At 44.8% G+C, this 23,949-nt stretch overlaps 1 protein-coding gene across 1 annotated transcript; it reads left to right on the top strand.

Annotated features, from left to right (window-relative positions):
* Positions 1-1,222: 1,222 nt before the first annotated feature.
* LOC141148033 (uncharacterized) lies at positions 1,223-23,870 on the top strand. The gene is made up of 9 exons (XM_073635191.1): positions 1,223-1,343; positions 6,499-6,616; positions 6,830-7,008; positions 10,204-10,288; positions 11,739-11,863; positions 17,081-17,863; positions 18,336-18,445; positions 20,954-21,176; positions 23,704-23,870. The coding sequence occupies exons 1-9, from the start codon at positions 1,223-1,225 to the stop codon at positions 23,868-23,870; spliced, it is 1,911 nt and encodes a 636-aa protein (XP_073491292.1).
* The last annotated feature ends 79 nt before the right edge of the window (positions 23,871-23,949 follow it).

Below are 23,949 nucleotides of genomic sequence, written 5' to 3'. Positions count from 1 at the left end.
GAACCGAGGCTAAGTGGAAAAAATACTTGACAGTCCTGCTCGAAATCCAGTGCACTTGCAACATTCTGTGCAAATCTCAAACAATGTTATCACTCTGCCCTGTTGTTTCTTTGGACTGAAAAACACCTTCCCCTTATGATATGGGGATAAGGAGAGGGGGAGGTGTTTCATAGCCCTAACATATTTCCTCTCCTAGGATGAAAACACTGCTTCTCTATAGTACATTAAAAGAGAAGTGTGGGAATCCCAAAAAACAAAAACAAAAAAACAAACATACTGTACATACTAATACTGCTAATGTCTCCTGCCAGTTCCAAAACAGAGAACTGAGCGTTTACATGATGGCTGATCACTCAGTCCTCAGGCCTCAGACTTTTTGGAGTAGAGAGTGGTGACTGTGAGTTGCCACTCTGCTCTGCCCCTCCTGTCCAGGCTCTTCTAAGTTTGTACTGAGGTTCAGACTTTCAGTATGAGTCTACAGTGTGAGTGTATGTCAATCATAGGGTCCTTTCACACTGGGGCGGTTTGCAGGCGCTATTGCGCTAATAGCGCCTGCAAACCGACCCGAAAGTGCCGCTGCTTTAATTCCAGTGTGAAAGCCCTCGAGCGATGCGCTGGCAGGACGGTAAAAAAAGTCCTGCCAGCAGCATCTTCGGAGCGGTGAAGGAGCGGAGTGTATACCGCTCCTTCACTGCTCCTGCCCATTGAAATCAATCGGACGGCGCGGCTATACCGCCGGCAAGGCGCCTCTGCAGAGGCGCTTTGCGGTGGTTTTAACCCCTTCTCGGCTGCTAGCAGGGGGGTAAAACCGCCCTGCTAGCGTACGCATACCGACGGTAAAGCGCCGCTTACAATAGCGGCGCTTTACCGCCGACAAAGCCCCCGCCCCAGTGTGAAAGGACCCTTAGACTTAAAGCGGAACTAAACTCTTCTATCATTTTTAGTCAAGGAAGCTACCACCTTGGTCTCTGTTTGATACTCAACAGCTATGATGCTGCATCAGTTATGACACCAGCCATTCGATAGTTTGGCTGAGAGATCAACCAATGAATGGAATGTAACTGTTTTTTGAAACTATTAAAATCGATGGGTTTCGTTTTTGCTTAAAAGCTTTCTCTTGGCAGCACTTAAGCTTAAATGACACAACACCACTTCCTTTAACAAACACCTTGCATTTAATATTTTAGATTTAAAATTATCCGGGGAATATTTCATTAGCGATATGGACATCGCCTACAGCACTAGAAGGGAAGCTAGTACATGCTCCGAGGATGTCGTCTGTATGTGGCCAAAATCAAAAGATGGAAGGGTTTATATCCCATATGTTCTATCCAGTGACTACGGTAAGTACTTTTTTTGTTCATCCATGATAAAGTCAAACTCTTGCTTAAGCTTTTTTTTTGTATAGAGTGAGGAAGATTTAGAATTTCCTTAGGTTCTTACTGCTGTCTCTGTTCCACCTGGAGAGGTTTCCCATCACTTCCTGTTCCAGTGACCACACTGGAAACGGAGGGAATCTTCCTAACAGAAAGAAAGACCATAAAATTGGGATTTAGTGATTTAGAACTATGAAGTTTAATGACAGATCCACTTTAACAGTATCACATATTGTGGACAGAAGTTTTATGACATATAAATGTAGCGGTACCCCCATAGGGGCTGCTCAGTGATGTGGCCCACCTGTCACCCTGCCCCAGCCCGGCATTCACTTCCCAGTCACTTTAGAGACAATGAACAGTCCACAGGTTTGTTTTTGTTGTTTTCTTTTTTTTTATTGAGGGGATAAACTTGCATGGGTATAGGTATATATGGGATGCCCAGTGGAGCAATCAATTGGCAGATTGTATGGCAATCAATTAGCAGATTGTATAGCAATCAATTGGGACAAAACTATATACACTCTTTGTACAGATTTCTTCTCCAGACTCCTCCTGCACAACTTGCTTGCAGACTATTACTCTCTCTCTCTTCCTCCTGCACAACTCTTTACTCCAGGAGCAGCTAGCACATGTTTAGGCCTGGCTCTGGCTCAGCCAGGCCTTAGCAAATGCCCTTTACAGGCAGGGACCCCAGGCCCCTATAGTGTTGCAGAAAATGGTAAAAAGTTCCCTGTGCTAGCTGTCCCACAGATGGACTACTGCTCCCAGTCAGCCCTCTTCAGGCCCTGCCAGCCTCCTGGCTGCAGCTGCCCGACTTCACTGCCTGCAACATCACAGTCCTCACTGCTGGCTCTGCACCCATGCCAGACTGCACACTCCCAGTCCTCTCAGGCATGCCTCCCCAGTCCTTCTGACTGTTCATGTCACTCTGCTGAAACATGTGAGCTTCAGTGTCAGAGGAGTAGCATGTGAGACACTAATGAACTAGAAAAGCTAGTCAGATTATGGTGATGTAGGCCAAAAGGAGCTGAAAGGCCTTTTTCATTTGTATTGGATGTAATTGCATATGCTGTGTTTGATTACTGCACAACAAAGTAAGCAAACACCGAACATGTTATCACATCCAATGCAAACCTAAAAAACAAGCGGTATATTCCTAGTTATAGAACAGTGGGCCAAGTCATGCATTCCTTTAGGTTCCTTGGCTAGCAGTACCTGCAGAAATAAAGTACAGATACAGCTCTAATTTATACCAAAGGTGTTCTATGGGGCTGAGGTCAGGACTCTGTGCAGGCCAGTTAAGTTCCTCCACTCCAAACTCGCTCACCCATGTCTTTATGGACCTTGCTTTGTGCACTGGTGCGCAGTCATGTTGGAACAGGAAGAGGCCATCCACAAACTGTTCCCACAAAGTTGGGAGCATAAAATTGTCCAAAATATCTTGGTATGCTGACACCTTAAGAGTTCCCTTCACTGGAACTAAGGGACCAAGCCCAACCCCTGAAAGACAACCATAATCCCCCCCCCCTCCACCAAATAATTTGGACCAGTGCATAAAGCAAGGTCCATAAAGATATGGATGAGTGAGTTTGGGGTGGAGGAACTTGACTGGCCTGCACAGAGTCCTGACCTCTGCCTGATAGAACACCTTTGGGATGAATTAGAGCGGAGTCTGCGAGCCAGGCCTTCTCATCCACATCTGTGCCTGACCTTACAATTCCGCTTCTGGAAGAATGGTCAAACATTCCCATAGACACACTCCTAAACCTTGTGGACAGCCTTCCCAGAAGAGTTGAAGCTGTTAGGCTGCATTCACACCTGAGTGTATAGTTTTCAGGTAGAAAGTCTCGCGATTTTGGCACGATTTTTGTTGTGTTTTTGCCGCAATTTTGTACAGGTTAAAAGGTCACCAATGTAAAAAGCAGAAAAACGCCCAAATCTGCCCGAATTGAGCTACAAAAAAAGCTCCAGAACTTTTTTGAGCTTCCGGCGTTTAGCTTCAGGTGATTCGGTGTGGAGATGTGAACCATTTCCATAGAGAATAATCGATTTTTTTGTCTCCTCCATCGTTTTGGAGCTTCCGGTTTCAAACTACAAAGCGCTGAGGTGTGAATGGGGCCTTAGACTTTGGTGACCTTTTGACCTGTACAAAATTGCAGCAAAATTGCAGCAAACATCGTGTAAAATCTCACGGCTTTCTGCCTGAAAACGAAACACTCAGGTGTGAATGCAGCCTTATAGCTGCAAAGGGTGAGCCAACACAATATTGAACCCTACAGACTTATGCCCCGTACACACGATCCAAAAACCGGATGACAGATCGTCCGACTTTTTTTGCTTACTAATTGCAAGTAGAAATTGAATAAGTTACTAAAGTCACGGAAATTCTCGTAAGACAGAAAAAAAAAATCGGAAGTGATGTAATGTGTTGTAGTGTATTTGTATTGTACTTTCGGACAACTGTACTGACTAAACGAAAATCGTACGATCTGGTATCGTACAAGGAAAATGTTCATGCTTGTCCGATCGAAAAAATATTGGATGTCGCGATCGGCTATCGAAAGCTCAGTACTAACGATCTGATTATCGTATGATCGCGTCGAAAGCCGTATTTTTCATCCGATTTTCGGAACCGTGTGTACGGGCTATAAGACTGGGATGCCATTAAAGTTTGTGTGTAAAGGCAGGCGTCCCAATACTTTTGGGAATTTAGTGTATTTCTCTGTGACAGCGGGAAGTCATAGAGGACCCAAGTTTCTCATAACTTCCTTCCGCTTCTGCATTGCTGCTTTGATTGAGCTTCACTTGCAGTTTGGAGTACAGACTGCACCTGCCTACACAGCCTAATTGTACAGATGCATTAAATTCCCCTTGCATACAGCTGTTTCTGATTTTTTTTTTTTTCATCATCAATGCACAAAATAGAACACATGACTGTGGGCAGCAGGGGCTCTGTAACAAAGGTCTTTTAAATGACCCTTCAGATACCTCACTCTTGAGATCAGCTTTGACTGACACTCATGTAGGTCTATGCGTTTTTAAATCAGCTGTACACGGCGCCTGTAAGAGGGCCCCTTGCGGGCTCGCTTCGCTCACCACGCTTCGGGCACGGCCTCGCTTCACTCTGCACTTTTTTATTCTCCCTCTAGGTCCACTTGGATGGTGGGGCTTGAACCTGGACCCAGGGCACAGGCGCCGTGTACAGCTGATTGAAGTTTTTCAGCTTCGGCTATTTTCGGCGGCTCCTAGCCGTTCGTACTGCGCAAGCGCTGCGCCTGCACAGTACAGGGGGGTCCTTATCCGCCGGGGGAACTTTCTCGGCAAGACACCGGCCTCTCCCCCTCCTCTCTCCCAAATTCCTCTCCCCCTCCTCCCTCTGCAGATAAGGAAGTTTCTTCCAGCAGCCCATGCAGTACCTGCTCCTATGTACTATGATGTGGGCTCACACTGGTCTGCTGCAGTGTTGGTGATCTCACTGTCTTCCTGCATGTCCCATAGACTTCTATTAGTTTGCACATTGTTGCTGCATTTTCTGAAAGTGCACAAAAACAGCTGCATCTTTGGTGCTCTATAAAAAAAACTGCAGCAAAAACGCACAACCTAAAAGAAGCCTATGGGACTGCAGCTAAGGAAAACTGTATACATAAGCACTGCGGCCAAACCGCAGCACGCCAGTGTGCGCCCAAAGGCTTGTACACACTTGCAGAAGGCACTGCCACTCCACTGAAAAGTGATCAATGTTCAGGTCACTTTTGCTCATGCTCAGCGGCTCCAACCAGAGCTGTCAGTTTTTTTGTTCAACTCACTGGATTGAGCAAAAAAAAAAAAACTAGTGGTGTGTGTGTACAAGACTTTACTATGTTGATAAAGGACTCAAGCTATTTTCTTGAGGAGTAGTCTATCTGTGTGGACAATTTGGAGCAATGTCTCTCTCTGTCAGTGGTGGCTGGTGCTCAAAATGTTTTTTTTTTTTTGGGGGGGGGGGTGCAAACTAAAAAACCCCTATCAATTGCAGCCACACTCTGCCATTAAATGCAGCCACTGTGCCCATCAATTGCAGCCTCACTGTGCCCATCAAATGCAGCCTCACTGTGCCCATCAAATGCAGCCTCACTGTGCCCATCAGATGCAGCCAATGTTACCCCCCATCAGCATTTAACCAGCACCCCACCTTGTCCACTGTCTGACTGGCACTTACCCCATCTTGGTGGCGGGTCAGGTAGCGAGTGACGGCGGGGAGCTGTGGGACAGGCAGCGGCTCCTGTGTTCTCTATGCTTCCTCTGTGCTTTTCCTCCTGCTAGACATCCAATAGGAGCGCCTGTCCTTTCAGCCAATCAGGTGACGGTGTGTCAGACCCCCTCTTCCTGATTGGCGGAGAGGCAGTTCAGTGTTAGAAAAGCAAATATTCATTTGCTTTTCTAACACACCTGGGTGGGCTCTGAGCACAATGCTCTTTGCTCCAAGTCCACCCTATTTTGAAGCCTATTAGAGCCTCTGGAGGGTTCTTTACTGTAAGAGCGGCAAGGATGTGGAATTCCTTTCCACAGGCGGTGGTTTCAGCGGGGAGCATCGGTAGTTTCAAGAAACTATTAGATAAGCACCTGAACGACCACAACATACAGGGATATACAATGTAATGCTTACATAAAATCACACACATAGGTTGGACTTGATGGACTTGTGTCTTTTTTCAACCTCACCTACTATGTAACTATGTAACTATATATATATATATATATATATATATATATATATATATATATATATATATATATATATATATCATACAACACTGTGGGGTCACTCACGACATTTATTATTAATACAGACCCAGTCACCTGCCTTTCATTCATGCACCCCCATATCCACCCTCGTTTGACTTGATGGCCCCCCAGAGGCTACTGACCAGTTGTTTTCCTTGCCTAGGTGTTGTTTTTTAATCTGTCTATGTCTTTTCATTAATACAAATTGTAAACCCTTTTTAAGTATGCCTATAAAGTCCATTGATGGCCCTGAAAAGGACAATGTACATTAAACTGATCACATCCACATGAATGTATGAAGACTGTGAAAAGAAAAAGGATTTTCTAATGATATTTTCATCTCTAACTTGTTTAGATAAGTTTGAATCAGCGACAATAGAGACTGCATTGAAGCTAATTGGAGATGTCACTTGCATAAGTTTTATCAAGCGGACATCAGAGGATGATTACCTTAGTTATGAGCCTCGGAAAGGGTATGTATGTGTAGCATGTATCCAGGTATGCCCATGCAGGGCAAAGCAACAGGTTCACATTAATTGCAGTTCTCCCTTCACATAGATATACCTTGCCTTTGCTTCCCTTGTGTTGTGTTCAGGTCTAATATCTGCTACTGATTTGTGGGGAGTGCATCCTAGCCCACCACCCTCTTGTAGGTGTCAGACTACAGCTTCAGCTTTTCTTTTCAGATGTTGGTCTTCGATAGGACTATACGGAGGTAAACAGGTAATCTCTTTGGAGAAAGATGGATGTATATGGACAGGAATCACCACCCATGAAACCCTACATGCCCTGGGCTTCTCCCATGAACATGTGAGGAAAGACAGGGACAACTATGTGAAAGTTCTGTGGGAGAACATCCAAGCAGGTATGTAAATTAAGCCATCTTGATTAAAGAATTATTATACATTGTTTTCACGTGAGGCACTCAAAAAATACTGTAGCCATTGGATCAGTATTCCAAACACAAATAGCATTTCTTTTAGGTCAACTCGTGAAATCTGTACATGCAAGCAATCAGTGCTTTTATTACATTTCTGGTAGTGATTGAGTCAGCAGGGCCGTGAGTAAGGGAGGACTACCAGCTCTTCTATATGGGGCCCAGGCTAGCAGGGGGACCCAGACAGCTGGGTGAATCAGATATGGGCAGGGAGGGAGATCAACATGGCAGGGGGAGCAATTGCTGGAACTGCAGCAGCTGAAACCTGGCTTCTTTTCCCATTCCTCCCGCCAGCTTTCAGTTGCTCCAGACAGAGCCATACGAGGGATTGATTCCAGTAATTGCCTCCCCCCCCCCCCCCCCGCTGCACCAATCACCCTCCCTGTGCACTATACATTATTTCCCCCTACCCAACCCTGTCTGCGCCCAATCCCACCCCCATAGTGTTGCCATTTTCCTTCCTCTTCTTCTTACCGGCAGATGCAAGCACACAATAGGATCCTTCAGGATGGAGAGAGAGGAAAGGGTCCGGTAAATATGTCATATTTACCAGCCCCTTCCTTTCCTGAATGAATACAATGAGATTGATTTACTAAAGGCAAATAGAGTGCCTTGACTAAGTATTCATACCCCTTGACACTTTCCACATTTTGTCATGTTACAACCAAAAACGTAAATGTATTTTATTGGTATTTTATGTGAGAGACCAACACAAAGTGGCACATAATTGTGAAGTGGAAGAAAAATGATAAATGATTTTCACATTCTTTTTACAAATAAATATGTGAAAAGTGTGGCATGCATTTAAATTCAGCCCCCCTGAGTAAATACTTTGTAGAAGCACCTTTCGCTGCAATTAGAGCTGCAAGTCTTCTTGGGTAAGTCTCTACCAGCTTTGCACATCTAGAGAGTGACATTTTCATCCGTTCTTTGCAAAATAGCTCAAGCTCTGTCAGATTGGATGGAGAGTCTGTGAACAGCAGTTTTCAAGTTTTGCCACAGATTCTCAATTGGATATAGGTCTGGACTTTGACTGGACCCTGCTAACACATAAATATGACTTGATCTAAACCATTCCATTGTAGCTCTGGCTGTATGTTTAGGGTCCTTATCCTGCTGGAAGGTGAACATTCGACCCAGTCTTAAGTATTTTTGCAGATTCTAACAGGTTTTCTTCGAAGATTGACCTGTATTTAACTCAATCCATCTTACCATCAACTCTGACCAGCTTCCCTGTCCATGCTGAAGAAAAGCATTCCCACAACATGATGCTGCCACCACCATGTTTCATGGTGGGGATGGTGTGTTCAGAGTGATGTGCAGTGTTAGTTTTCCGCCACACATAGCGTTTTGCTTTTAGGCCAAAAAGTTTAATTTTGGTCTCATCTGACCAGAGCACCTTCTTCCACATCTTTGCTGTGTCCCCCACATGGCTTCTTGCAAACTGCAAACGAGACTTCCTATGGCTTTCTTTCAACGATGGCTTTCTTCTAGCAACTCTTCCATAAAGGCCAGATTTGTGGAGTGCACGACTAATAGTTGTCCTATGGACAGAATCTCCCACATGAGCTGTGGACCTCTGCAGCTCCTCCAGAGTTACATAGACACCTGTACCCTGAATTACTCCAAAGAATACCACTAGCCAGTTTAAGCTGTCCTGTTTACTCAAACCTCACTGTGCTTTCTCTTGGATCCAACTTAAAGAGCTCCAACTGCCGGTGAAGATTACTACAGGCTGTGCACGCTGGACCTTGCTGTTACAACAAGGGGCCCCTTAACTATTTCTTATTTTACCTGGTCTCTCATTAGGATAAAGGGTTTTATAGGCCAGCCTGGGATTCCCCTTTAGAGTGTATTACATTGCAGCCACTAGTGGATTCTTTTATAATTGCCCTCCTATCACCTGACTGTTACTTTTATGTACATACGTGTGTGTGTGTATATATATATATATATATGTGTGTGTGTGTATATGTGTGTATGTGTGTGTGTGTGTGTGTGTGTATCTTGCCCTTGTGATTCTGCGCTGTTTCTGGGATCTCTCACCTGAGCATTGGCTGACTTCCAGAACTCAGCGGATATACCCTGTTTCCACCAACATATGTTTGTTTCAGTAAAATTTAAGATAATATTTCATCTAACTTGTGTTGGAGTGTCATTTAAAGGTGCATGCAAAAATGTATGAACCCAGAGTGTCAGGTGGGTTGGAAGGTTCACTGGGTCAGAACAGTGCAGAGGAACAGGTAAATACAAGCAGCCCTCAAGGGGGCAGTGCTACACATGCCACACTTTTCACATGTTTATTTGTAAAAAAAATTGAATACCATTTATCATTTTCCTTCCACTTCACAATTATGTGCCACTTTGTGTTGGTCTATCACATAAAATCCCAATAAAATACATTTATGTTTTTGGTTGTAACATGACAAAATGTGGAAAATTTCAAGGGTTATGAATACTTTTTCAAGGCACTGTATACTGTGCACTACAAGCGCATCGGAAAGTGCGCTGCAAGTGTAGTTGCGGTAGATGAGGAGAAGCTCTGAAATGAAGCTCTGCTGATTTCTATCATCCAATTATGTGCAAGCAAAAATGCTGTTTTTTTATTTTCCTTGCATGTTCCCCTCAGATCTAGAGCAACTGCACTTACGGTCCACAGACTATTTTCCTTTAGTAAATCAACCCCAATGAGTGATCGCTACCGAGCACTCACTGTGTTCATTCGTAACTAAAGCATAGTAAACTTTGTTTATTGGGGGGCTGTCAGGTTGACTGTATGGGACCCCGTGGTTTCTAAGAGCAGCCCTGCGATTCACAACATCATACCCTAAAAAAATGTTTTCTCATTACATCATTCGGGCAGTAAGGATGCCCTTAGGTGGCATACAGATTTCAGACATCTGTCTGCAATAGGCTCAGACCACAACATGCAACTATTGTAGACTTGGAAAATGTGGTCTGACTGTCCAGACTAAAGGAGTGATGAAGAGGGATGGTGCTATAACTAAAGGCTGGCTCCATAAGAAAATGAAAGTTATCACATTAAGATATGGGCACTATAACTACCTATACAGTCTTTTTAAAACTGATATTAACATTTTTTTTTTTTGGCTTTTACTTCAGGCTATTCTACTAATTTTCAGATGACCGAAACCCTTAACATGAATCTCACCAAGTATGATTATGGCTCCATAATGCATTACTCCAAGTGAGTCTCTTACTGTAGACAATCTTTACTCTATCTATCTATCTATCTATCTATCTATCTATCTATCTATCTATCTATCTATCTATCTATCTATCTATCTATCTATCTATCTATCTATCTATCTATCTATCTATCTATCTCTCTATCTTTATTACTATGCACTCAGAGAGCAGTCTGACTAGGCATAGAAATGTATACGAAGGAATAAATACTTCAACCAGGTTTTTATTACTTTTTTTTTATTTTCATTAACTAAGACCTCTGCCTATTTTTTCCCTCTTACAATTTTTTGCTCAAAAGAAAAAGGATACAGACTTTTGCTGTCTGTAACCCCATTCAGATGATTTGGGACCCCGTAGGGACCTCATGTCCCGTTCTTGTGACAGCAGGACAAGAAATTAGGAGAGTGGTTGTTATAGGGTCATGAAGATACAGATAGTATTTAAAAAAGAAACACTGTTCCTCAAGCGCTAGAACATGTGGATCAAAGAGTGGTGTGACGTGACCAAGGAGATGGGACTCATCCGGAACCAGAGCAGCTGACCAATGGCATGTGGAAAATGTAGCATAGAACAAAACAACAAACAGATGGCCAGCGCTCAATGGACTGGACAATCAAGTAGGGAGAGTCACAATTCAATTTATTTAATCTTATCTTTTTTTAACCATATATTTTTGCTCATTGAGGAAATAAACATTTGTCTTTATTCACAATATGACTGACTTTTGTGACTCTCCCTACTTGATTATCTAGTTCACTGAGCACTGTCCATCTGCTTGTTGTTTTGTTAGATTTGATTATTAGAATTAATAAGGAGGGTCTAAAACTTCACAATTTTACTAAAATAAAGTTTTGCTGCATTTTGTGTCCCCACTGGAGACATTATTTATTACTTCCTGTCCAGACAGGAAGTGAGGGGAATTCTCTTTAATGGCAATGCAGACTTCAGACAAAAAATAGGACAGTTCTAATTCTTACACCGTCTTTCCGTTCATTGCTTCAGAATATTTATGCTGTCTCTCTCATCTTTAGAAACGTAGGGGCTCATTAATAACAAAGAGCAGTTAATGCTGTCCATTATACTATGCAGTACTACCGTATACCATGGCCTGAACATTGACAAAATGCGGGCTGCCGTGTCCTATCAAATTATCTCTGCTTTACACATCGAGGGAACTTTTTCTTTTACAACTCCCATTCACTGACTTATAAACAATGAAAATTGGATGCGTGAAAATGCAATAGTAGGAAAAGTTTAAACTAGGAGGAGAAATCTTATAACTGCTTAAAAACAAAAACAAAAAAATTGATGGGCTTTCTAAAAAAAAATACTTAGCATTGCATTTTCCGGACTTATAAAATTATTTAAAAAGTTGACTGTCTCTAGCATATGCACAGTTCTGTTTTCAATTTCTTTTCAGTTATTTATTTTCTATTTTCCTCCTACAGATATGCTTTCTCCAAAAACGACAGGCCTACACTGGAAGCGGTTCCTAACCCCAGTCTTAATTTTGGACAGGGATACTACATGACTGACTTGGATATCAATAAAATTAATCTCCAATATCAATGCAGTAAGTTCCTAACTTATTGTGAGCTCTTATACTAAAAGGATGCATTTTCTGTAAAATAGGTTAGGTCACTATGGAACGTAAAGTACACTTGGTGACCAATCATAACTCACCTTGCACTAGTTTGACTTCTTTAAAGCGGTAGTAAAGTCTGCTTTATGACTTGTACCTAAAGGTAAGCCTATTATTATTATTATTATTATACAGGATTTATATAATGCAAGCAGTTTTCACAGTGCTTTACAATATAAAGGGAGACAATACAGCAACATAACAATTCAATACAAGAGGGTTAAGAGGGCCCTGCTCCTGCGAGCTTACAATCTAACAGGGAGGGGCTGGTGAAATAAAAGGTAGTAACTATGAGGGATGAACTGTAGAGGGAAGGAGAAGATTTGGCTGTTAGCTGAAGGCAGGATAGTTTTCAGGAATTGCCTAAAAGTGTACACAGTAGAAGATAACCGGATAGATTGGGGTAGTGAGTTCCAGAGGAAGGGAGAGGCTATGGAGGAAGAGACAAGAGAGCTAGAGAGCAGGAAGTCTTGGGAGGAGCGGAGAGGACGGTTTGGATGATATTTGGAGATAAGATTAGTGATGTAGCTCGGGGAAGAGTTGTAAATGGCTTTCTATGTTATTGTTAGTGTTTTGAATTTTATTCGTTGGGCAATTGGAAGCCAGTGTAGGGATTGGCAAAACAGTTGGTAAGGTGGATGAGTCTGGAAGCAGCATTCATGATAGACTGAAGAGGGAATAGCTTGTGGAGAGGTAGGCCAATGAGGAGGGAGTTACAATAGTCAAGGCGAGAGATAACGAGGGAGTGAATAAGTTGCTTAGTGGTTCCAATGGTTAAAAAGGGGCATATTTTGGAGATCTTATGGAGGTGAAGTCTGCAAGATTTGGACAACAATTGGATTTGGGGCTGAAAGGATAGGTCCTACACCTAGTACCCTGGCATGAGGAGAGGGATATGTCGGTTAATAAGCTAGTAATGTGAGAGGAGACTGAAGGAGTGAGGTAAGGTAAACCTACATTGTAGCGGACGGTGACGTCACTGGCGTATGCGCACTGTGCTCTGAATGGACAGCACACTGGGTTATGCTGTCCATTGAGAGCACTGTGCCACGACTGTGACACCCCCCCCCCCCCCCCATGCGCATGTGCAGGAGTGACGTCATCGCAGTCTGGCCATTTAAATAGCTGGAGAGCGAGGACTCCGGAAGGAAGACTGGGTGGAGATGGAAGTGCCGACAGCGGTGATGGCGCACTGATGGAAGGCTTTCTTTTAAGGTAAGTCTGTCATATTTACTATGCAGTGCATACTAGCACATTATGACCTAGTCCTCCAGGGGCCCAATTTTTTTTTATTGTGGGACTTTTTAACCACTTCAATACCGTGCACTTAGACACCTTCCTGCCCAGACCAATTTTCAGCTTTCAGCGCTGTCGCAGTTTGAATGACAATTGCGCGGTCATGCTACACTGTGCCCAAACTAAATTTTTATCATTTTGTTCCCACAAATAGACCTTTCTTTTGGTGGTATTTGATCACCTCTGCGGTTTTTATTTTTTGCTAAAGAAATAAAAAAAGACCGAAAATTTTGAAAAAAATAAAAGTTTTGCTTTTGTTTCTGTTAAAAAACATTGTAAATAAGTAAGTTTTCTCTTTCACTGATGGGCACTGATAAGGCGGCACTGACAGGCACTGATACGGCGGCACCGATGAGGTGGCACCAATGAGCGGGCACTGACGGACACTGACGATGGGCACTGATATGCGGCACTGATGGGCACTGGTAGGCGGCAGTGATGGGTGGCACTGATATGCAGCACTGATGGGCATTGATAGGCGGCACTGATGGGCACTGATGGGTGGCACTGGGTGGCACTGGTTGGCACTGATGGGCACTGATGGGCAACACTGATGGGCAATGAAAGGCAGCACTGCTGGGCAATGCTGGGCACTGATAGGGTGGCGCTGATAGGCGGCACTGATAGGCGGCACTGCTGGGCACTGATAGGCGGCACTGCTGGGCACTGATGGGCACTGATACGTGGCACTGATGGGCACTGATACGTGGCACTGATATGCGGCACTGATATGAGGCACTGATGGGCATCCCTGGTGGCACTGGCAGTGGTAGGCATTGCAGTGGGCACTGACTGGCAGCTGCCTGGGCACAGATTGGCAGCTGTCTGGGCACACAGTGGCATTTCCTTGGTGGTCTAGGGGCATACCTGGTGGTCCAGTGTGGATCGCTTCCCTGGTGGTCCTGGGCAGCTTCCCTGGTGGTCCTGGGTAGGATCCGAGGGGGGGCTGTGCTGATAAACAATAATGCACAGACCCCCCTGTCAGGAGAGCAGCCGATCGGCTCTCCTCTACTCGCGTCTGTCAGACGCGAGTGAGGAAAAGCCGATCACCGGCTCTTCCTATTTACATCGTGATCAGCCGTGATTGGACACAGCTGATCACGTGGTAAAGAGTCTCCGTCGGACTGTTGCTCCTCCTCTGCTTAACCACCACAGACTATCCCTTCTAAGAATTCTCCACCCATCACTGTGTGAGGGATGAAGACATCACTTTTGTAAAAATGATAGTCTTAGAACTCTTTCTCCTCCTGCACAGACTTGTTTCCTCCTGCACAAACTTAATGTTACTGAGTTAAAGTCATGCCACATCTTCTTATTTTGAGAGGTATGGACCCACTCTGAATAAGTCCCTAAACAGGCTCTGATTGCTCGCTGCTACTGGGCCTGAGGCCTGCAGCACCTCTCCCCAGAGGCCCAGTAGTTTAAAAGCATGTCTTTAAGTGGTGGACTACTGCTCCCAGCCAGCCCAACTTGCAAATCCTGTGCCCTCAGGCCACATCAACTTGACACAAATCCCCGCAGTCTCTTCTCTGATCCAGGACTCCTCATCATTCACCGTGTGACTGATGAAGACTTTGCTAATGACCGTGTAGAAGCAAAGTTCCCTCAGACTTCCTGGCACATCCAGCCCTCCACTGTGGTAACACTCACCGACCTTCCACTGCCCTGAGTCCTTGATCAGGAACTTGACCGGACCATACGTTCCGACAGCCTCACCTGCCCCTCTGCTCCAGGAGTTCCTCACCACTGACCATGTTGTGGCGAAGACATTGCCAATAACTCCCTCACAACTCTCCCTCCTCCTGCGATCGGTACAACCCCCCCAAGATAGGGGTGTCCTCCTGCTGCTGCCTAGTATTCTATTCTTCACTTCACTCAGCCAACAACTCTATCCCAGTGGCATATCACCTCAGCTTATATAGGAGGCCCGCCCCCTGCCAATACCAATTGGGGATTGGTCAGGGCTCCCACATGAGCTGCCTGCCACTCCAGTTCCATGCCCAGACCCTCTTCCAGAATCTTCTCTCTGGAAGCAGGAGAGGCGTCCCAGAACTAGAGCACAGGTGGTCACACCCACTGCTACTCTGACCACTCCCAGTCCCCAAATCAAAACAGACGGGCCTAGCTTGCAGCATAGGCCTACCTAAATTCACCTGTGCTGACTGTCCCTATTAAAAAACTATTACTAGCACCTACCTATTGGTAGAGGGTGCTACACTTACACATTACTTGCCAAAGTTATCCGATATCATTTTCCTGCATCTCCAATGGGACTGTTTCACAATTACACTACTGATAGTGGGAGGCAAATGTAGCAGAGGCTTAACTAAAACCTGCAAGAAACCACAAAGGATACCCCTGACCCCTGGTTGGGGTCCTTCCCTCCGAGCCCAGTGGTGGAACGCCAGGGCCCAGTAGCAAGTGCAACCTTTGTGACCCTGGTAGTTCTGCCACTGGTGTCGGGAGTTTTTTAATTTTGTTGTTTTATGTTTTTATTTTTTTTTTTACTTTTTTTTTTATTCTTCCATACCATTTTTTTAGGGGCTTTTGTGAAATATTAGGGATTTAAATAGATCTTTGATGTTTCACCTTTGAGACAGAGACAGGAGATTGGGGACATAGCCCTCAATCTCCTTCTCTGCAACCTCAGCTGCACAGAATGAATGGACAGGAATAGCTCTGTACAGAGCTTCTCGTTCATTCACAAGCAGAAGGATCGTAACACAGTTTTGAATGAACAGAGTTAGTGATCGGTATGGATCACTGACTCTATTAATTAAGACAAGGAAAGGGCCGATAAAAACATAACTACCAGCCCTCTCCCCGCTCTTCATCCTGCCAGCACTCCCCTGCAGTGTCCAGTGGTAGTGGGGATGGGGGAAGCCGGAAGAGCTACGAGGGATGAGGGGCCAGGAGAGAGCATGGGGGCTGGGTAAAAGCATGGGGGGGGGGGGTAGAAGAGCACACAGGCAGGCAGCAGAAAGAAGGTGGATAGGAAAAACCCGGGGGGGGGGGGGGGCTGCATACAGAGGAACCGATCTCTCTATTTTCCTCCTGCAGCAACTGAATGCCTGCGGGAGGGAGAGGAGGAAAAATGGGCATTCAGCGACTGCAGAAGGAAAATGGAGAGATCGGTTCCTATGTACACAGCAGCCCTGCCCCCCCTTCTATCTAGGTGTACTGGGGGCTGCGTAGGCCCCCTGGAGCATGGGGCTGGGTCACAATTGTGACTCCTGTGACAGCTGTAGGTACATCCCTGGTTTGTAATATGCAATTCCAGGTTAGTAATTTTCTGTTAAAAGCTCAACTACAGGCAGATCTAAAAAACACAGATTATTTCAACTCTGTATTTGTCAATACATTATGAAATGCATTTTTTTGCAAGATAGCATGAGTACCTGGATTAGACTTGGAATTAGCTTCCTCTAGTTCCTGTACAGTAGAGCTCAGAGTGGGATAAACAGCAAAAAAAAACAAACAAACAAAAAAAAAAAAACATTCTGTGTTTGTAGTGTAAGGAGCATGCTGATAGGAGGAGAGAACAGAGTGACAGAAAGTTGAGCTTATCCATCTCCTGCTTCTCATTTCACTGTCAAGTAACACAATTGGGGTGGGACAGTCAATCTGAAACAGTAGCAGAGATCAGTTCCTTTCCCCAGCAAGACAGAACTGTGTGGCAGAGCTGTGTAAATATCAGAATTGAATGGATAGGAATACAAATACTTTGGCGGGTAAAACTGTTCTCATGTATGTACAGTATATCATATCTTTATTTAGCTATTTCTCTGTTCAGCTTTAAATGATTTACATCTGGATTGTTTCTGAAATGTGTCTTCTTTTTTCCATTAACAGCACCAAAACCAGATTCTGCTCTTCAGAACATCACAACAACGCCAACCACCAATACTACTACTCCCGACCCACCAACATCAACAACTGCAAGAACCAATACTACAACCACCACCACCACCACAACAACACCGACAACTACAAGAACCACCACAACACCAACAACTACAAGAACCACCCCTACAACTACCACCACCACAACACCAACAACTACAAAAACAACCACTACTACCAAAACAACATCAACTACAAGAACCACCTCTACAACACCAACAACTACAAGAACCACCCCTACAACTACCACCACAACACCAACAACTACAAGAACCACCCCTACAACTACCACCACCACAACACCAACAACTACAAAAACAACCACTACTACCAAAACAACATCAACTACAAGAACCACCTCTACAACACCAACAACTACAAGAACCACCCCTACAACTACCACCACAACACCGACAACTACAAGAACCACCCCTACAACTACCACCACAACACCGACAACTACAAGAACCACCCCTACAACTACCACCACAACACCGACAACTACAAGAACCACCCCTACAACTACCACCACAACAACAACTACAAGAACCACCCCTACAACTACCACCACCACAACACCGACAACTACAAGAAGTGCCAAAACCAGTACCACACAAAGCACCACCAAAGTCTCAACCATATCAACTACTACTAAGTCCACTACTACTCCCATTACTATAAGAACTATCACAACCACCACCACGGCATCGCCTGATTCAGTCACAAGCAACGGTAAGGAAGTATTAGGTTTGGTAATGTTTCCTATGTCAACTCACTAACCTCTGCATTTGGATCCATGCTTCTGTCTGTGCCCAATAACTTTGACATACGATTGTGTCCATGCTGGCTCTGCATGTGCATCCACTTCTATGGGCTGCCTGCACACAGTTCTGGTGGATGCAGACTCATCTGCCAGCAGCTCTGCACTGAGAACAGCACTAATCTGACGTCCAAAAGTGCCCTTAATAGGCTCCTACAATATTGCAGGTTTAATGTTCTTTTTTTTTTTTTTTTTTTTTTTTTTTAACAAGAAACAGGTTTAATGTTCTTATACAGGCCAGCTTATAATGCACCTGTACTAAGTCTATAAATCTATACAGAGGGCAGTTATTATTGTACTAAGTCTATAAATCTATACAGATGGCAGTTATTATAGAGCCAAATACTTCTGAAGCTGTAATGTCAATCTGGTTGTGTCTTCTAGATTGTGGTGGTGTGCTGACAGCCCCACGGGGAGTTATCACTTCACCCAACTTCCCGAACAATTACACCAATAATGCCTACTGTCACTGGAACATAACCCTCACCTCTAAGGTAAGGATGTGCAATATGTCTAAATAGTTCATGTATGTTAATAAATAATACAGATCATTGGGTAATATTTTATCTATCTATGGCCATATTCACATGGACATTGAAGCCCATACACTGCGAATAGGCTGTTTGTTTATGCGGCTTAAATTGCCAAGTGCTGCATGCAGGCAGTCCATACTTAGCACCTGGCATCTCAAGCCGCATTACAATCATGGTAGCGCCTATGTGAATGAGGCCTATCTATCATCTTATGATCTAGCTGTAGCGCACCCGCTTAAAGGCTGCAGATGAACTGGGATCCCCCACCCTTCACAGCCAGGCACACTGAATTTTCACAGGCACTCCAGAGACAGAGAACAGTCCGAGACTTTGTTTTCATGGTTTATTGAAGGTTAATAACTTGGATGGGGATGGGAGGTTATGGGATGACCACTTGACTTCAGCAACAAAACTTTGGCAACATCTGCAGGGACAGCTTCATATACACAATCTGTATACAGTCTATATACAGCTTCCTTGACACTCTTCCTACACTTTACTTGCTTGCAAACTCCAGCTGAATCACTGAAATGGATCTGACAGGCATAGTCAGATTTAGCAATAGCCCTTTGCAGGCAGGAACTTGAAGTGCCTTGTTGTGTAGCAGAACACAGTGATCAGCTTGCAATCTTCCTTCTGTGGCTACTGGTTCCAGCATCACCTCTTCAGGCACTGCCAACCCACCTAGCTATCCCTCTCACTAGCCCTCCAGGTTAATTTTCCTCCACAGTCCTCCAGACTGATTCTCAGCAGCCCACCCAACTGACTCTGCAGGAGATCTCCCAGGGAAGCGATGAAGACTTGGCACAACACTGTCTTCAGGGAGAACTGGCTTCATGTGACAGTCTGCCCCCTTGTAAGTCCCCCAGTAGTGCTGCTCTACTCACATTGTCCTCTCACTTACCTCCATGGAAGGGCTTCGCCTCTAGGAAGGGCTTCCTCTGTGTGTTGTGGTAGGATCCTTCCAGCACCCGATCCCCAGCCCAAGGTCACCCCCTCCAGACTAGGGGGTACCCCAGAGGGCCACTGAGTCTCCACAGTACTATATCTCCATCTTCCACCCAACTGCCCTGCTGGCATGGCTCAAGCCTATTTATGAGGTAAGCCTTGCTTGCTTGGTAAGCCCTCTACTGGGGATTGGCTGAGGCCCTCATAAATACTCATCCTAGCCTCCACCCAGTAGGTCTAGAAGTTTTCACAACCTTCTAGACCAGGATGAGTCATCCAGCCCTGACTCACTGAACCCTGACCCAGATTTACAGCTCAGTCTTAGCCCTGAGCTAAATTACATTTTCCTACACTAGCAAACCTACACTACCAACTAGCACACACTAAAGTGTGCTACATAGCTATGTTAAGGCCCCTTTCACACGTCAAGCGCGCTCGGATCTACCTGTCCATTTTTCAGGCGGATCCGAGCGGGCCATCCATTGACTCAAATGGGGAGACAGATGTCAGCGAAGATGTGTCCGCTGACACCCGTCTGCCATCCGATCCACTAAAATCAGACGTTCGCCATTCGTCTTGGCGGATCGAATTGGATGAGATCTGATGAAAATGGACATGCTGTCCATTTTTATCCAATCTCTTCATAGGAATCAGCGGTGCTCTGACAGTCCCCTCCCCACTCAGTAAGCAGAGACGGAACTGTCATTCACAGGCTCAGCAGAGATCAACGGAGCAATTTCCTGCTGAGCTGGCGAACTCCGCTGAGCGGATCCACCTCGTGTGAATGAGGCCTTATGCCGCATACACACGACCAGTTTTGCCAGAAGAATAAATTCCGAAGGTTTCTCCGACGGAACTCAGACGGAATTCCGCTCAAGCGGTCTTGCCTCCACACGGTCACACCAAAGTCCAACCGTCCAGAACGCGGTGATGTACAACACGTACGACGGGACTAGAAAAAGGAAGTGCAATAGCCAGTAGCCAAAATTTTCCGTCTCGAACTTACTTCAGAGCAAGCGACCTTTTTGGTACATCGGAACAGCATACAGACGAGTGGGTTTCCTGATAGTAATTAGTTCCGTCTGAAAAATTTAGAACATGTTTACTATCTAAGTCCGTCTGAATTTTCGACGGAAAAAGTCCGATGGGGCATACACATGGTCTGAAAATATGATGAAAAGCTCCCATCGGACTTTTTCTGACGGACATTCCGCTTGTGTGTACACAGCATTAGAGATGAGTGGGGTGATTTCACTGAAAACGATTTCACAAAATGATGTTGAAATTCTCTAATTTGGATTTACGCAAGGGCTGTAATTAGAGTAATTTAGTTTATGCAATTTAGTGTTTTTTTTTGTTTTTCTCTTCTTTTTTGTGTGTGTGTTTGGTATTTAAAAAATGTTTTCTTTCACTGTCTGTTATTTGTTTGCTCTTTAGTGTATACTCTGTGTACTCTGTATTTTATTCTATCTCTTCATACTAACAAACTAATATATGAAATTTGCATCTCTTTCCTTACAGTTTAGGGTCACCTTTACAGATTTTGTCTTAGAAGGCTACATGAGCAACTGTTTTGACAAGTTGCAGATCTACAATGGGGGATATTTAATTTCCTCATACCGGTCTGTCTTTTGTGGGCAGACACTGCCACCACCCATTACATCCCAGCAGAACACCATGCAAATCCTCTTCACCAGTGATTTTGATGACCCTTGGAAAGGATTCAGGCTTCAATATGAACCAGGTAAACTCAGCCGCCATTCTCTGTCGTGATTTTTATCAGTTCAAGCCTTTACCTAGGGGGGCACATTTTTATATTTTCCTGTTGTCCCAGTTTTTTTGGTATGACAATCCCAGCTTCAGTTAGACTATATTTATGTGGGGTTTACATGGCTCAGGAACAAGGCTTATGCCCTGTACACACTATAGGATTTTCCGATGAAAAATGTGTGATAGGACCTTGTTGTTGGAAATTCCGACTGTGTGTAGGCTCCATCACACATTTTCCATCGGAATTTCCGACACACAAAGTTTGAGAGCTTGCTATAAAATTTTGCAACAACAAAATCCATTGCAGGAAATTCCGATTATGTGTACACAAATCCGACGCACAAAGTGCCACGCATGCTCAGAATAAATTAAGTAACTAAAGCTATTGGCTACTGCCCCATCTATAGTCCCGACGTACGTGTTTTACATCACCGCGTTCAGAGCGATCGGATTTTCAGACAACTTTGTGTGGCCGTGTGTATGCAAGACAAGTTTGAGCCAATATCCGTCAGAAAAAATCCATGGATTTCGTTGTCGGAATGTCTGATCAATGTCCAACCGTGTGTACAGGGCATTAGAGTGCATGTCAAGTCAACACTTTTTTAGTTTTGGGTAGAGTAGGGAAAGATTAAAACACCTTTCAGGCTTTTATTGATATCTGTTGCTCCCTTGTTGTCTTGCTGGCAATAGGGCTGATTTACTAAAACCGGGGAGAGTAAAACCTGGGGCAGGCAGGGGTGAACTGGCTATTCAGGCACTGCCCGAGGGCCCAGGGCCAGTAGGGGGCCCGCCCCTGACTGTGTTGCAAAACATCCAGAGCGGACACATGGTAAGAGAGCTCTGCTGGTCCAATCTGCAGCTTTCTTAGGCAGCTGCACACTAATAACTCTGCTTTCCCTCCTGCACTCCTTTGGGCATAACTACAAGTAGAAGAGCCGTGCCTGCGAGTACACTTGATATCACACTGATCCAGCCTGTCACTGATAAAACTCTAGCCCTGCAGCCACAGAGCAGATGCCTCTGTGATCCTTCCCACGCACTCCCCCCTCCTCTCCTTTTGCTTGATAATGGAGGGAGGTGAAGTTTGCTCCAGCCAGCTACTGTCTCTGATGTTCTTCCAGCCACTCCACCGTGCCTCTCTGATCCTCCCCCGTGGTCTCCCCCTCCTCTACTTGGGCTTGATAACAGAGCCAGCACACCTCCCGTCCCTGCCTTCTCTGCATGCCTGGTGCTGTAATCTCCCCGAGCTCCCTCAAACACCACAATAGGAGAGGGGGCACATTTAGGGCCATTTCCCACTGCTGCAATGTCAGACATCGCATGTCATTTGCACTGCTGTGTCTGTGCGATGCAAATTCAGCCATACAGCTTTTTCTCCTTCACTGATGTGCGCTGATGAGGCTGCACTGATGGACACTGATGAGGCTGCACTGATGGACACTGATGAGACAGCATTGATGGACACTGATGAGGCAGCACTGATGGGCACTGATGAGGCGGCACTGATAGGTTGCACTGATGGGCACTGATGAGGCGGCTCTGATAGGTTGCACTGATGAGGCGGCACTGATAGGTGACACTGATGAGTAGGCACTGATGGGCGCTGATTGGCAGCACTGGTGGGCATAGATTGGCAGCACTGGTGGGCATTGTTGGGACTACACTGATAATCAGGACACTGATAATCAGTGCCCTGAGTATCAGTGTAGATGTCCCTTTTAGAGAAGCCGGTTATCGGCTTTCTTCTGCTCTCCTCATGCTGTCAGCAAGAGGAAAGGAGTGTCGATAACTGGCTTCTGTTGACATCCATGATCAGCTGTGATTGGACACAGCTGATCACATGGTAAAGAGCCGCTAATTGGCTCTTTACCTCAATATGAGTGTGCCGCCCTCACCCTGCAGTGGGCGAGCAGCGGGTGCAAACACGGCACAGCATCATACGATGGCGTCACGGAACTAGCCGGCCGCGCTGTAGCCGTCATTCAGCCATAGCGCGGTCGGCAAGTGGTTAACTTTTAAAATAAAATAAAAGACTTTCATTGTTTGTTACATTTCAGTACAGTAAAACCTTTAATTAAATAATATTTCCGGAAACGTGCTTGTAATCCAAAGCACTCGTATATCAAAGCAAACTTCCCCATAAGAAATAATGGAAACTCAGATGATTTGTTCCACGACCATTTATTCATAAGTCCTTCAGTTTATAGTCCACATAAAGATTATAGCAATGTGACTTTGAGGCAACTTCAGGGATTGCCTGGGTAATCTTCCTCTAATGTTGGATCCAAATCACATCAATTAAGATGAGGATCTGACTTGGGGATCATGCACACTGCAGCTCAACAAAAAAAAGCTCCTTTTAGAGGCATTTGAGCTTTTATTTTAGCTTGAAGAAGCTTGTACTTTTTGTACTTTTTATTGAGCGTCTTCAAGCTTCTTTGAGCTTTTTTGAGCACAAGCGTTTTTTGGGGTTTTTTTTATAGGTCAGATTTTTTTTACAGGTCAGCCACTGTCACCCTTCCTCTTCGCCCTGTCATTGGAACCCTTTTTATGTACTATACGCTTGAACCCAGATGTTACTGGCATGAAGGTCGGAGACACTCAACATAAGGTCTCGGCCTACTCCGATGACATTCTCTATTACAAACCCCTTGATTTCATTCCCTAACCTTAAAGAATTTGAGAGATATGGAGCCCTCTCCAACTTCAAAATTAACTTTACCAAATCTGAGGCGATGGGCATGCGT

This window comes from Aquarana catesbeiana, linkage group LG06 (assembly GCF_042186555.1).
Source record: "Aquarana catesbeiana isolate 2022-GZ linkage group LG06, ASM4218655v1, whole genome shotgun sequence".
NCBI classification, from domain to species: Eukaryota; Metazoa; Chordata; class Amphibia; order Anura; family Ranidae; genus Aquarana; species Aquarana catesbeiana.
Note: the sequence above shows the minus strand (reverse complement) of the source record. Positions and strands in the feature narration are given on the sequence as shown.